This window comes from Falco naumanni, chromosome 8 (assembly GCF_017639655.2).
Source record: "Falco naumanni isolate bFalNau1 chromosome 8, bFalNau1.pat, whole genome shotgun sequence".
In the NCBI taxonomy this organism is placed as follows: domain Eukaryota; kingdom Metazoa; phylum Chordata; class Aves; order Falconiformes; family Falconidae; genus Falco; species Falco naumanni.
The window spans coordinates 19,371,603-19,387,520 of record NC_054061.1 but is presented as its reverse complement, the minus strand read 5'-3'; the positions used below and the strand labels follow the sequence as shown (position 1 = coordinate 19,387,520).

Below are 15,918 nucleotides of genomic sequence, written 5' to 3'. Positions count from 1 at the left end.
GTTTTCTTCCCACTGTGGAGGTGGGAGGGGAGGACATTGCTAACTCTGTAAGAAGAGGCCCCAATTTTTTGAAATTTGTTCAGTTCATGTGCCAGCTAACCTCAACAGCAATGTCACCACCACTACTTCTTCTGCCAGCCAGCACATTTTGTCTCCCTACAGAGTAACCACGCAGCCTTCACAGCAGGATTAGAACATGGCATGTGTTCTCCAACATGCTCCTCATTTTTCCTGAAACTTTCAGCTGTGCAAATAATACAATAGTAGTATGCTATAACTCCAGAACTGCACCATCAAAACCAGAAATAATAATTATCTTGTTATCTTCTGGTAGTCATTTAATATTTTACCATTACGGTAAAACACGTTGGAGTATTTGGGGGCATTTGTGTGCAAAACCTCTATTACAAGAGCACAAGAATACCCAAACATTAACAGGAAATGAAGTGCAGGGATAACATCTGCCAAGACCTGAACACATTTGTTTTGTCAGTCTCCTTTGGCAGGAATGAGACGACAAAGCTATTGCACACAACATGCATTGAAGCTGGCCTGCTGAATGAGCCCTGCTGCTATTAGAGAGCCTCACAAAGCGGAACTAAAAGCTTAAAAGCTCCATGTGAACCGCAGCACTCAAGTCTCCGGCCATATATTAGAGGGTTCATATAGTAAAATATGGCCATATATCAGAAATCACATTAAATGGTTTGAGCTAGATAAGCCAATCCATGAACCTGAACTGAATTGTTTCTTCAGTCCTGCGTACCCCAGTCAGTCCTTAACACTGTACTGTTAGAGGACCTGCCTTCCCTTCCCAGATACCTGCTCAAACCTGCAATCCCTCGGGTGCTGACCTGGGGCACGCTCTTAAGATCTATGTAGCTGAATATACAACTAATGGAACTCAAGAAAAGCTGATTTGAAGCTGAAATCGTAGTCACAAAGATTAAGACAACCATGACATCCTCTTGTTACCTAAGGGATCACATTGAAAGGCTTCACACTGGGCACCGCGAGAACTCAACTAGTACTTTATCCTGGTAGAAGAAACCTGGCAGAGAAAGTAATGTAGGGGAGGAACAGGAGTGGTAAGAGCAAAAAGGAGAAGGTGAGCAATATCTGACAAAACCAAAATGTATTAAACACCTTTTGAATGATAGCTTTGCAATATTAAATAAAGTTTTAGAGGTAAGTTAGTGCCAAGGTGTTTAAAATTCAGAGGCTGAATCAGTGGTACACACAGAACACTGGCTTCAAAAGGGAAGTGTTCTCAGTAAAAATGCATGGCTATCCTCAGCAACTTACTGAATGCAAGATAAAGAATATGACAGATCAGTACAACACATCAGTGTGAAACGACTTCATCCCTAACCAAAGATCATATTAAGTTTCCCACTTCAAGTTCCTCTCAATAGGCAGTTTGGGCAATTCCAAATACATTATTCACTTTTAATAAGTCACTTCTGTCATCTACAAGAATACATTACATAAATATATTATGAAATAATCAATTTCAAATAAACCAAGGGCTTACATCTAACATAGCAGTAGGCTAACTGCTATTTCAGAGCTAGTTTAACTTGACAGCCTTCAATCAACAAGAACCACATATGTAACTTTCTATATTCCATCAATCCTAGTTCGGAAAAACACTTTTTAAAAAAATTAAAGCCTACTTTACCAGGGACTTGCTATATTTCAGTAGAAAATGATCTTTCAGGCAATATGAATAAAACCAGGCTGTTGCTAGTAAATCAGGTGAACAAACACAAAAGCTGAAGTTACCTTTTTTTTTTTTTGTTAACATAAAGGGTTCAAAACTTACATCAAAGTTGTTCAGAGCATAAGCCAGCTCTCCACCTCCACCCTGCTGCTGGGCAGCATCATCTGATGCAGTTGCTTGAGCTGCATTTGAGATGCCCGTCACTGCCTGCTGAAGCTGTTTGTAGATCAAGTCCCTGTTAGCTTTGTAAGCAGCTACATCAGGGTGCTGCAGACAGGCCTGGGACGCCGTATAAAGAATGGGAACGTTCTTCTGCAGAATTCCTCTGGCTGCTGCCATTTGATCACGGTGACCCACATCTTTCAATTCCTATTAGGAAAATTAAAAAAAAAAAAAAGGCATTTGAGAATATTCCTCACACTTAACATCCATACACTGGCTGCTGGGATTTTCAAAAGACAGGCAGGTTCTTTGCCTAGTATGCTCAAATCTGTCTTCTGATTGAGTATCCTTATTCTTAAGGGCTCAATTAATGTCAAAACAGAACAATTTTATAAAAGACAAAAAAAAAAAAAAAAAAAAAAAGTACTGTAGGGCAATCCACAACTCTGCAATTCAAAAATCTGAGGTTGGATTTGTGCTCTTCTCCACAGTACAGGACTAGCATTTTGGAAGCTGGTAAAACCTGTAAATCAGGAAGATACAGAAGCTGTGAGCACAGATTTTTCTCCCCACTCCCTCCAGTTTACATCTGGGAAAAAAAAAAAAACCCACAAAAGAAACTTAAATCCTCAAAATGAAATACCTTACATTTTTAGATAAATAAGGACCAAGCTAATTTTTAACTATCAAATTAACAAGAAGCTTGCTCTGCAATATTTCCTGCTCTTGCACATGAGAAGCAAGATCCTCTTTAATTTAAACTCCTAGACTCACAACCAGAATGTTTTCTTTAATCACACCTTGAAGATGGAGTTTACTTTCCTCAAGAGACTAAGGTACTTAATTTTAGAAGAACAAGTATATCATCTCGTTCAACTTCTTGTTCACTTCCAATGAGACGAAATTAATCCAATGACTGTAATTACCACTAATTTAAGATTAGCGAGCAAGTCCATATGTCTTTTCCCCAACACTCACTGGTACAATTCTCTAAAGCACTATCACCTCCATTATGGAATAGAAGCAGTATGATTAGATAAAGCTTCTGAGTCCAGCACAAGCCGTAAGTTTATAAAAGGAAGAATGAACACAGTTATTAGCAGCATCGTAAATTTAAAGTTACCTCTTAAATCTAATGAAGAAGTGATGACAATTAAGACTGCCTTACTGAGAAAAATGGGAAAAAAAATATCTGACAGACTCTTCAAAATGAATGGATAATATGCAACCTTTAAGATACACACTAAGCAGGGAGGGCACTCCAAGCAGGCTTACAGATTTACAGATTTAGTATAGCCACTTCCCATAGCGTGAAACAATCCATCACAAAGCAGTTTAAGAACATTTATTGCACTGCCATCACAACCGTACTCCCATTTACTGCAATCAGATTTCAGATACATAACCAACTGGCAATCCATTTTAGACTGTACCCAATGTTTTTTCAAAGAAGAATCCTATGCAAAAAAAGCAAGCAGTGTCAGGAGGTGTGTAAGCAGTTTTGATTTGTACCTATCAGCAGAACAAACAAACAAAAAATGCTCTACAAAACTATGGTATTTCTGATAAATGGGACTGCCCACACTCCTGCTTCCTTTTGAAAACTTACCTACACAAGAATGAGTCACAACAGTGCTGTTGAACAGAACAAATTTTACACACAATTTAAACACAAGCTATCCAAACACAGAACATACACATAACAAACAGGATTTTAAGCCCCTCCTCAAATGGGCATTTAAGTGCAAGACTAATCAGCATCCCCACTCACTTTCTTGGAAAGGGTTTTAATTCTGTGCCCAGCCATGGCTTTGCTCCCTGTTTAACCGCACACATCAGTCCATACATGTGAACTACAGAGGCAGTGTGGTCTAGTGGTGAGTGCATCAGGCACCGAGTGACATCTCAGTTCTCTTACCCACACCTGCACTGCTTCAAAATGGGAAGTGCAAGGGTTGGGAAGCAGCATTTCATTGAGGTACTAAAGCATTAACATTAACAAATGCTACTAGAACAAATTCCATCAGAAGCACTACACTACAGCTGAGCAGACTTTCTGCTTACAGGCAAGCTCAAATGTCCTAAACACAGCTGAGTACAAAGTACTTGGCAATAAAAATACAGTAAAAAAAAAAAATATTAGCAGCAACGTGTACTGCCTAAGAGCAGCAGGGCTGCCTTATTATTTTGAAAAAGAAAAAGAAGGAACAACATACAGAAGAAAGACATCACTATACCTGTTGTCTTTTGGCTGCCATTATGTTAAGCTTGTCAACTTCTGGTTTGAGGGCTTTGTACTGGATACCCAAATCCTGCTCTGTGCCAGCATTTCTTAGTTTCAAGATACCTTCTTCCACCTAAAAGAATATATAATCACATATTTTTCCGGGTAATACAGTCCACAGTTGAGGAAGTAATTCAGAACGTACTTCACAGCAGCCAAGAGAAAGCAATCTTTCTCTCCCCCCTTTTCTCTTCTGGGGAGAGATACTTCAAAGGTTAGTACTACTCAAGGCTTAGCTACTGCTTCATAGTCAACAGCTACTAGAGACAGCCAAGTGCACACATTTGAAAAGTATGAAGGAGCCCAGGGCCCTGGCAGTAGCCATTGAAGGGCATGAGGAAAGTCCTCAAAGCCCTGATGCAAAAGCAGGCCCAGTATCAAACCTCATTTCATTTCAGATTCTGAACAAACCACCCACCCACACTTTTGCTCGTGGGAAGAAAAGGCTTCCTCAAATCTCCACATTCATTTTATTTAGTCTACCAAAGCTACTCATCCCTAGTAGCTACAAGGGAGTACTTGTTATAAAAAAGCCAAATTATTTCTTTAAGATGAAAAAGCCGGTTATCACCTGCAGCTGCAGACCATAGCACATTTAGCTTCAATACTAGAAGTTCAGAATGAAGTGCAACACAATGTCAAAAACTAATGACATTGAGTGTAAAAACAAGTGACAAAATACCCATTGCACACGTCAGGAAAACCCCTAAAAGCCTCCCTGCTCCAGAAGTGAGCTGCTGACAGTGCATACACCAGGGTCAGCACACATGTGTGAAACAACCCACTTGACAGAGCATGCCCGGTGTGCCAGGCACAGCAAAGTGAAACCGCAGAAAGAACTACACTTACTACTTTAAGTTGAACAAGCAGCTTGTAGACATCTGCCATGTCAGCCAAAATCAGCAGTCGAGTAACAGCAGAAAGGAGGGCACGTGCCGCACGGACCATGTTTCCTCGTTTCACGGAGGAGCAGGGGTCATCTGCAAACTCTCCTGAAGCGCTCTTCATCAAGTCACCTGCACAAGGGGAGAAGATGACTTTAACATCACACAGCATTTCTTACGGGGCTGTAAGGATTCCCAGGCAAGCCAATCTAAGTCTCCAAAACAAAACGTGTTTGCTTAAACACAGCCAGCAATCAAGATTGCATATAGCTACCCTTAAATACGGTTATCACACGGTATCGGGGTATAGGGGCTTGTGCAGGGACAAAGTGCTGGGAAATAACGCTTTGGTCCTTACTTCCAACTGTACAGGTGTTTTAACGTGCCAGAATCCTCTAGAGAAGCGAATTCAGCATGCCTTCGCTATTACATGCGGGACTGCAGTTATTTCACAAACTACAATGCTTTCAAAGCTTCAGCAAAAGCTTTGATTTGTGTGCGTGTAGGAGTTAAGCACTAAGCAGCAGAAAGTACTGTAAACACACAAGGAAACGCCACAGCCCATGGGACTGTAAACAACTCGGAGCGATGACCTGGCTGGATATGCCCTGGTTTGCATTCAAAGCAAGGCACCGCTTAGTAAAATGCTTCAACATTTCATAGCCTGTGGGTCTGCATCTGGTGCAGGAGGAAAGAATTTGGGTTTCAGATGGTAACAATGCAATTGGTTAACTATGAAAAGCAAAAGGCATTTTACACAGCTAGAGAAATTCCTCCAGAAGGCATTCGGAAAGCACAAAAGTAACGTCTGCATATAGTCACAGGAGTAAATTTGGGCTATCTCCCCCCCTTTCTGAGGCAGCATTTTGCTTCTAGTACCACAGTTCCTACATAGCAGTAAGTTTTGGAATCCACATTATTATTCTTGGATCTCTTTGCATTTCAGAAACATTTGGTGAACAGCTAGGATTTAGTTCAGAAAATGCTAGGTACTCAAGGCCAAAGATTTGCAGGCAGCTGGAGGTGGCCAGAAAGCAGACAAACTGTGCTATAACCAACTGCTGTGTCAGAGGCTTCCTGAACCTGTATGAAAAAGCATCCGTATGGCCAGATGCCAGACAAAAACAGCACATCTGCAATAAGAAGAGTACCATGAATAGTGCTTCACCAGTGAAAGCTGACAGTGATTCCCATCATGCCCACTACCAAAAAAGTAGCAAGATTTGCACTAAAATCTTAAGATGATGGAGCATCATCATCCTGCCGCTGGCATGCCTGCCTGCTCCCACAGCTAGGCAATCAGTGCAGCATATCCCCAGTATAGGGGGTGTTTCAATTTTAACAACTTTTTTTTATATATATATATACACACTATTATTTTAACTACTCAAGAATACCTACAACTGGAGAGCCTGGGGTTAACCATCCACATACTTACCATTAAGCAATCAATATCTTGCCCTGGAAGAGCTTCTAGCATCCAAGCACTCCACACCTTCATAGCTAAATACAGCCCAAACACAGCTGCCAGCCTGTCCAAGCAACTTCATCAAAATATTCAATTTTGTTCAAATGCTCCCTCCTATGTAACACCCTTCCATCATCTTAAATAATACAACATCTCAAGATAAAAAATATGCTACTGCAGTACTGCGACATATGAAAGCTTCTGTCCAAGTACAGACCACCTATAAATATCAATCAAAAGCTATCCTTTACTCAACTTGTTGAGAAACATAACTCATTATTTTAACAAGTGTTAAAAGCCTCAGACTTCCAGATGGGTGAAAGACATCTCCAATGCTGAGAAACTGCAACCAGCCATGTGATTATAAAACCCCTACATAGCCGACAACCCTTTATTCCTTCTGGAAGAAGCTAATAATAGCAAAATTAATGTCACCACCACAAGTATGAAATCCATGAACAATATCAGGATTTAAGGATACATGTCAGAACCAAAATTCACTACTAAATATTTCCTCCTTGATTTACTTATATGCAAAATTCCCACATTTCCAACTCCCAAAAGAGAAGAATGTGGTTTTAATTTATTTTCCATGTAAAACAACTTAAGAGAGTTGGCCACTCACTTCATCTGAAGCCCAGAAACTGCTAGCAAGTCTAAAAACCATAATTATCCTCTACCCATCTCTTAAATTGCAATCTTAGAAGCCAGTCCTGAAATAAAATGCTATTCCTTTTTACTTTAAAGGGAGACTTTAAAAGATTTAGTGAATTTCAAACAGCTTGTCAGGGTGTCAAAAAATAACCAGCTTCCCAGAATTAAAGGAAGATTATATTTAAAGTTGTTGCATATATATTTTTTTTCCTTGCAAATTAAAGCAAGCTGGCTTTCAAACTTTTTTTACAAAGAAAAAGCAACAAGGGGTAGGGTTTTTTTGCTAGATTCAAAGGGGAACTCTGCCCTGGCCTAAATATGCAGTTAATGCATTATGTTGCGCATTGGTGGTTCAAGTTGGATCCAGCATAATCTTATTTTCAAATCTGAACCATAGGTAACACAGCAAGTTTGAGAGCAGGATTTCAAGAGTTAAAGAAATACACTGCAGAAGAGTCAGACTGGCTCAGATTATACAGCTGGTACAAATTCTTATATGAGTAATCTGTTTTTCCAATATAGCCGTAGATTTTCACTAGATATTACAAGGGGAAGATAATAAAACAGAGTCGAGAACAGAAGAGGCAACAGTAGCCATACTATGATCTTGTCAATAAAGCACTAAGAATTCAATTAAATCTAATGGAACAAAGCCCATTTCAGAAATAGTAAGATTTTAGTCCATCAAAAGAAAATTACCATTTTCTAGTCTCATTCCCACCATGCCCACAGGGCCTGACAGCACATTCAGACAGCACTATTAATCCTCCTCAGCAGCACGGTACACGATGACCATGACAGAGAAGGCTTTCTTGATATGAACACTGAAGGAACGGGGAAGCAGCAGAGAAGACAGGCAAGCCAAGGCAGGGAAGACCTAGGACACAGAGAGGCATCGATGCTTTTTTCCCCCAAGCTAGAATAACCGTGTACCCTTCAGCATCTTCCAATACAAAGCCTGTCTCCAGGCTGCTTTGCCAGCAGCGTTACAAACATAAAGAGTGTCACCAGGCCATAGCTCTCTACCTGCTCAGAACACCCTTACCACAGTTCCCTAGAGATTCCCTATTCCCCACTGAAGTGTGAAATCAAGAGTTTCTACTATTCTGGATACTGAAGCCCTATCTTGCCTCTCATGCCACCTTCAGTGTCCACCAGATCGTCACAACCGGCTGCCCTTGCTTTCTACCATAAAGGACAAGGCCCTGTATCTCCTTTTGCCATATCAATGTAGGAGTCGATACATAAAACAACAAAAGCTTCTGTTGATCTTGTCTTCAATTAAATCCATATACTGCTTACAATATTCCTACTGTTTGCCATGAGCCATCTCAGAGCTCTCTTAGGTTATGGCTTTTCAAAAAAATCTCGAGTCCTTCACTGGAAGATTACTTCTAATACAAGTGGTACACTCCTCAAACGTGCTTCTTGCAGGAAAACAACTGAGAACTCTTTACATCCTTCCAAGAAATTAAGCTAACTGGTCACAACAGAATGTAAAAGTTGGGATTTTCCAAGAAGAATGTGGCGTTCAACGTGAAATTATTCTGCAGCTGGCTTCCTTCTGTTCCTTGGAAATCCTTACGCCATGTATCTCGTGTGAAGTACAGTTGAAAAAACAATGTTTTACCCTTTCACAATTTGCCTCCCTGTTCAGTTCTGGAGAAAGCTTCACTTGGAAACGCAGGGTGGGGAGACCTCACGCTGAATTGGCAGGTTCACTCCCCTGCATTTGCAACCATGAATCATGATCAAAGTCCACAGGATTCACAAGACCATAAATCTATTCTCTTGCCTCAAACCCTATGCACAGGCTTAAGCTTTTTAATTTCAAACTTCAATTTTTGGTCTTCTATGTACAATTACCACAGGAAGAAACACAGCAGTAGGAGCATAGCTAATACCCTGGACCCTCGCCTAGCATACAGACACACAGAGGCAGTGAGCTATGGTCATCAGTACTCCAGGGAAACGGGAACAGCCTGGTCAGCCTGACCTGAAAGGAATTTCCTTCTTGACCCCAAAGTTTTCAGCCTGCCTCAGTGCCAAGCTCCTGGGTAAGAAACCGCTTCAGTTCTAAACCACCTCCCAACAGCACCAGAAGAGCTGACCATTTCAACGTACAGTCTTCATACTTCATAAGAAGGTAATTATAGTGGGGGGAATAAAGACTGGGCAAGACCAGTATCGCCCCTTCTATTACCCAGCAAAACTTCAATGTCAGAAATTAAATGTAACACACGCTGTAAGGAACGCTGAAATCTAAGATGTTCACATCAGACATTTTCGCAGTACTAAGTCTTTTCTATAACCACTGCAAGATGTATTCCGAAAAACACTTCTGTGCTTTGTCTCCGCTATTCTGTCCAAAGTTTTATTTGAAGAAGTTTCACTAAAGTAAGTCAAAAGTCCAAAGCTTTAAAAGGCCAGAAATCTTGCTTTAGGATATTTCATGAACTTGTTTAATATTTAAAGCAAGTTGTAATTTATTCTTCCATTGTAAAAAAATCAGGAAGACTTTGAAGATCCACTTATATTGATTTAGTATGTATCCATACTATCCTTCATTCTAAATAGCTCTTTTCACTTCTTTGTTTTTACCCCCAACAAATGGGATTTTATGAACAAGCATGCTCACTAAAACTGTGTACCCTCTCAATCATCTTCTTGCTAGGCTAAAAAAAAAAAATTTAATTTTCTCTGATGAGACAAGTTATCTATTGTCCTAATCATCTTCATAACCTCTGTCTACATTCATTCATCTTTTTTTATTATGGTAACTAAACTGCTCCCTGCTCTAAACAGAGGCATTATTAATTCTATTTTCCTGTCTTCTGCTGAAGATAAATTGTGCTACGCATCCATAATCTCACTGCTGCCATCAGACATGCAGATGCTGCCAGTTGAGGATCACCCTACTGCTGACCGTCACTCAGATCCCCCTCCCTGCTTCTGCAACTCCATTGCAAAAGGCAGATAAAGGCACCAACAGCTGGAAGTTTTGCTAAGCACACACACAGGCTTGGCGTTACACTTCCCTCATTTTTCCAGTTCATGAATTCAACTGGTCTACCACCATACTGGAAACACTTCTGAAGCACACAGACTGTATACAAACATGTACATTGAGAGTCTGTATCTCCTTGCTGTTTTTAGCACTACTGAACTGCAATCGTCCCCGGGTGTTGGCAGCAATAAGCCTTCCCTCTGTTCTACCTCATTTTTCACCATTTACTTCCGATTTCCTCAAGGGTTTTTTTCGTTTTTAATTTCCTTACAGAAAGTTGCTCTGCTAAACCTGACTGAACACAGGCACCACGACTGGGCACAGGCTTTTATCCCCAGTCGTGCTGCCCCAGCAACCCAGACACACTGCGGCTGCATCCCCACAAACAGCGGTGGGCACCACTTGTACTCAGGCAGATCACTCAAGCCTAATCATCACCCACTCAGCTTCAGAAAAAAACAGATACCGCGATCCTCTCTATGCACCAGATTTCATGCAAGCTGCAAACAGTAAAAAGGGAGGAAGAAGTGAAATGACATAAAGGTGGGAAGCTATTTCACTCCAGCACCTCTCCGCTAGGAACTCCACCTCCTCTGTCACAGATCAGCAGAGCCAGGAGGTTTTGGCATCAAATCTATGTGTAGTCTCAAAATCAAGCAGGGGTCAAGAAACAAGTGAAAGGGTCATACTGAAGGTTTTTATATCTGTCTCTCCTTCCTACCAGCTTACCACTGTACACACAACTACAAATTCAGCTAATGGAACTTCTCAATCCTGCAGACCGGTTACAGCTCCCTCGCTCACTAGTATTACTAAGAGGCATTTGAAGGTACTCACAGATGAGCTCTGACTCTCAATTCCGAGCAGCAATCAAGCAAGCACAAGGAATTAAAGGCTTCAAGACAAAGGGGTCTCTTTTGCTGTTGTTTGTTGTTGTTAAATTAAGCCAATTCAATTAGCCCCTTATATTGCAGCCTTCTTACATTGATCTTTCTTTGGTCCATCAACCAGGCTCATCCAGAACTTAGAACCATTTTCAACTAATATTTCATCACTGTGCAACTTCAGCTACAAATAAGTAATTAATGCTAATGAGTTTTCTTTTTTTTTTTTGCAGCAGCAGCCATCACCATTAAGACCAGTTGACTGGGTTTCACTGAAGCATAGAAAAGGCTCATGACTGGAAGAATGATAGATGATTTATGAGCAACAATATTTACTAGTGCATATTTTACAGTAATCCAGCTCCATAGGCTTTTCTTGCAGGTCTTCTCCAAGAAAGTAAAACAGAAAATTATAAAAATCAACACTAGATGTGGGGGAGGAAGCCTGGAATATTTAGTCAAGGTCTTCACATTCTGTTTGTTAGTTTACATTTTGCATATTTGAGACACCCAGCTCTGTCAAGTCAACACTCAGCTCTTCCTCCTACAATGCTGTTTTGTATACATTCAAATATTGAAGAAGTTATTGACATATTTGAGATGTAGTTCCATAACACGGGCAGGGGGGGAGGGGCTCTTCATAGAATCAGCCCTTCTCCTTCTCTTCCCAGTCTTTACTTGGGACATTAAATTTCCAGATCTACACAGTTCATATCATTCCTCAAGGAAGCCAGCAAGACAAGCCAAGAATCTATGCAAGCAGAGAGGCACAGAGTCATTTGAAATAACAGCAAAAGGGAAATGGGAACAGTTCTACTTACTCTGAAAACCCATAATTTTAGAAGCTATCAGATATATAGCTCTTACCTTGCTTACGAACATCTTCCACAGCCGCTACCAGCTCCTCCTTAAGGAACTGGCTCTCTTTTGCAATTTTGTCTCCTTTCTCCAGGAAATTCTCTGTTGCTTGTTCAACTGAAGCAGCCAAAACATGGGCCTTTTTAGAACGCCCTCGTTTTTTATTAGAGGGTCCTTTGTTGCTAGTGTTAACCAATGTTGTCACCTAAAGGCATAGATGGAAGGGAAAAAAACAGAAAACATGAAAGAAATCAGAAGTTTATCAATTTGACAGCAAGGCCATGTGGTTTTTTTCTAGACAGCATATTGCTAATGCTTGCACTACTGCCAGCTCCAAAGGTTAAACTCACGAACAAGTGGTTTTCACGTCTCTTTAAACACTATCATGCTTCTTGATTTCTTAGATGAGCATTATTAATTCAGCTAAACTGCTTGGAGATTTTTCTTATCAGCAGCAAACCTGAAAATTTGATTTTAAGAATTGAGATCTATTTGTATTTTTGATAAACTGCAATCTCAGTAACAGGCCAGAGCTATCTGGCACCACATAAAAAGAAACCAAGCTGGGGATAATTAGTTTGGAATAGCTCTCCAGGCATAAGACCCCAAAAAAGGTTGAAACCATTATGTACAGAAATCTAGCAACACAGTATCTTTTCAGCCAAAAAAGGCACTACACTACAGCCAATGGAAGCTCTTTATTTCCCCAAAACAACCAAAACTGAATGCTCACAATCTTCCTGCAATCAACAAGTATTTCCAAGTTTCATGTTTTAGACTAAAACCCTGCTAGGAGCTGGTCACAAGCAGCCAGATGACCACCAAATACTCCGTTAGCTTAGGATCAGGATCCATCTTCACTCAAATGCAGACAAATGTCAAAATCCACGCACACTTTTCCATTTGCCTTTTGTATCCCCCTCTTCTTTTTGTTAAGTCTAGGAAAATGCATACAAAGCTGCTTCAGAAGGGCATTAAAATACAATACTAAAAATATTACTATTCTAGAAAGCCCAAGGACTGCTGACATAAAGGCCCTCAGAGATTAATCCATCTCCTCAGTAAGCTGATTCAGAGAGGGAAAGCCATCAGCTGGGAATACAGCTGCCAGTTAATGGGGAACATTTGTATTGGGTAGTCTCAGTTTACCACATACTACAAATAGAACAAGTTGCAACAAGGCAACTTACTCTACTTTCCTCTCTGTATTTTGCCAGTCACATCACTCACAAAACTTGGGATTGCCAGTACAGCCTATCGTGCTTCTTGAGGAATAAGTTACAGACACTGAACTTGGACAAAAAGGTCCTATAAACAAGTTTGCCAAATTAGGACAATTTCCCTTAAGGGAAAACTCCACCAGTAACTCCAGCTAAAAGCTATCTAACAGAGTATCAGCTGCCCATCTGAATATCTGGAGGAAACAAATGGCAGGTACACACAGCAGCTTGGTGATTAAAGGGATGATAACACTGGAAACAGAGTTTGATCATTGCAGTTTGTGCTTGGCAGCAGTTGTGCCCAGTTCATGCTGACATTTTAAAAATTTCATATTGCACAAAACAAATGCTAAAAAAGATCAGTTAACTGTCTCCAGTGCACCTCCTCTTCCAGACATCCTAGAAAGTCTCTTCCAAGAATCTTCAAAATACCCAATAGGCGTAGCTTACATTACAAGACTTGCTCTAGGTTTCCTATATTCTTCAGTGCATTTCACTGGCAATACACACCATGCAGAAATAAGCTTTTATTCACAAAGTCAGCATAAAGCATAGACAGCAATTAAAACAAAGCACAGGTATCTTGTAAACAGTATCTTGAAACAGTAACAAATGCATACGCCTTGGGCCAAACTCTGTTAGGAGGGGACAGCAATCTATTTACAACACAAGGCTGGTCTAGACAGGTTGCAAACATTGCTCACCACACACTTCACCATTTACCTGAAACTCCTTCCAAAGGGAACACTAAACACAGGTAATCTCAAAGAAAAGAACACACACACCAAAACCCAAACCAAAACCAACCAAATTTATGAGACCCTACTTCTGGCAAGTGCTAATGGCTTCATTGCAAGGGACTTCTGTCGTTCCCAAATACCAGTTTCTATATGATACATAGCACAGCTTTTTAAAGACTCAACAAATAAGCAGCATGCCACCCAGAACACAGGTGAGAAACAGCACAGCAACAACACAACATTAGTTACTAACACCCATCTCTGCACTTTAATTGAAATACTGTGTCTTATCAGGCGCTGAAGAAGCAGCGTCTTTCTAGACTCATGCTCAATAACTCCTACAATAAAACTGAACAAAGAAATCACTTGTACATTCTTTTCCATCCTTAGTTTTGTAGTGGTTTTACTTTTGGGATTTAAGCTTTGAAAGTCATTTAATTGAAATAATACATCAAAACAGGTAATCATCCTTATGGAAGGTTCTTTTGCCCCTTCCCCACCCTTTTTTTTTTTTTCCCCTACCTGTGTAACAAGAGGTTCAAGTAGTCTTTCAACCGCCAGCGTCCTTATCTCCAAGCTTTTGGGGTCCCATTTGAAGTTAACGTTGCCTGCAGTAACAGCAGTCATTTCTAGAAGAAAAGAGCTACATTAATACCATTCTTTTTTATTATTAATGCTGTATTTTAAAAATAAATTAAAATGAAGGCTGTTATTAAACACACAACATGCCCATCTGGCATAAGGTAAGGTTATACCTGTCTCCAGAAATACCAGTTTTGGTTCAACTGGTGATAGTTTAAAAAAATGGCTTGTTATGCCAATATACAGATATTACCTGTACGTTTTAGCTAGAAAATAAAAACAAAACCTATTTAAAAGCCACAATATTTTATCAAAGCAACAAGACAGGTGATTTTGGTCAGCTCATCAGTGGTTCACAAGCAATGAAAAAAGACCCCACAGGCAACAGGGGCACTGGAAGCTGGAGGCTAAGCAAATAATCCTTTCCCGACTTCTGCTGCCTGCCTCCAGGGCTGGCTGCCCCGTGCTCCCAGACCAGCTTTGAGCCAGCCCAAGGTCTTGGAGAAGCAGAAGGGAACACCTTGCTTTCAACAGCACCAGAAAGCTGCCAGGCTTCCCAGCTCCACCACGAGTCACTACCCCCAATGCTTTGTCTAACCAGAAGTCAGGGTCTAAATGAACTCATTCAACCTACCGTTCATCCAATTCACCGTTTGGAAGTACAAAGGTAAAATAGTGAATATAAGCCTTATAAAGCCAGAAAATCCAGCTGGTTCATATTTAACAGCTTATATATCTACCACACTTCCCCTTAACATTTACATAGGAGGGAAAAGCAGATTTGCATGAAGAGACCTGTTAAAAGCTGTCACTGAGTCGTTCCTTCCCATTACAGATTTATATCAACATCCCAACGGAACGGCAAATATGGTTATGGGAAAAGTTTAGTGAAACTACTAAAATAGCTCTGCCTTTGAAACCAGTAGTCTAAAAAAACCCAATAAAAATAATGAACTAAAACAGATCACCACATTAACACTGCGATGCTGTACAGCACAAAGGAATAATCAGAACCATAACTTCAGTAAAAAAATTATTTAAAGATTTAAAGTATTTACAGGTCCATAAAACCAGTTCATACCACTTCAGCTTTAATAAATCCCTGCTTTTCCTGGCTTTGGGTTGCCCTCAAAATTCAAGATTAGAATAAACACACATTTGTAACTCTTTGTTTTTAAAAAAGTCAGGAAGATAAATACATTTCCAAAGTCTCCTTTCACCCCTTTTCCTAAGCTGCTGAAGTTGGTTTAAAGCTTATTAGCCAATATTTTTAAATCTTACTGTGGACAGGGCATTGTCTGCACAGCATCTCAGCAGACAGATTGCTCTGGCAGCAGCAGATGTCCCCAAACTGCCAGACAAGCACAAAGTCTCATTATTTTTATGAAGCAGGAGGCAAGATACTAATTTTGGTAACCAGCAATGTTTATGACACATACCAACAACCAACCG

At 40.3% G+C, this 15,918-nt stretch overlaps 1 protein-coding gene across 1 annotated transcript in view; it reads right to left on the bottom strand.

Annotated features, from left to right (window-relative positions):
* The window catches only part of CTNNA1 (catenin alpha 1), a 122,795-nt gene that overhangs the window by 92,037 nt on the left and 14,840 nt on the right, over window positions 1–15,918 (bottom strand). The window contains exons 2-6 of the mRNA XM_040602938.1: window positions 14,407–14,513; window positions 11,934–12,129; window positions 5,019–5,185; window positions 4,123–4,242; window positions 1,826–2,092 (exon numbers count right to left, since the gene is read on the bottom strand). Coding sequence (XP_040458872.1) covers window positions 1,826–2,092; window positions 4,123–4,242; window positions 5,019–5,185; window positions 11,934–12,129; window positions 14,407–14,511 — 855 coding nt within the window. The 5' untranslated portion in view covers window positions 14,512–14,513. The remainder of the gene's footprint in view (window positions 1–1,825; window positions 2,093–4,122; window positions 4,243–5,018; window positions 5,186–11,933; window positions 12,130–14,406; window positions 14,514–15,918) is intronic.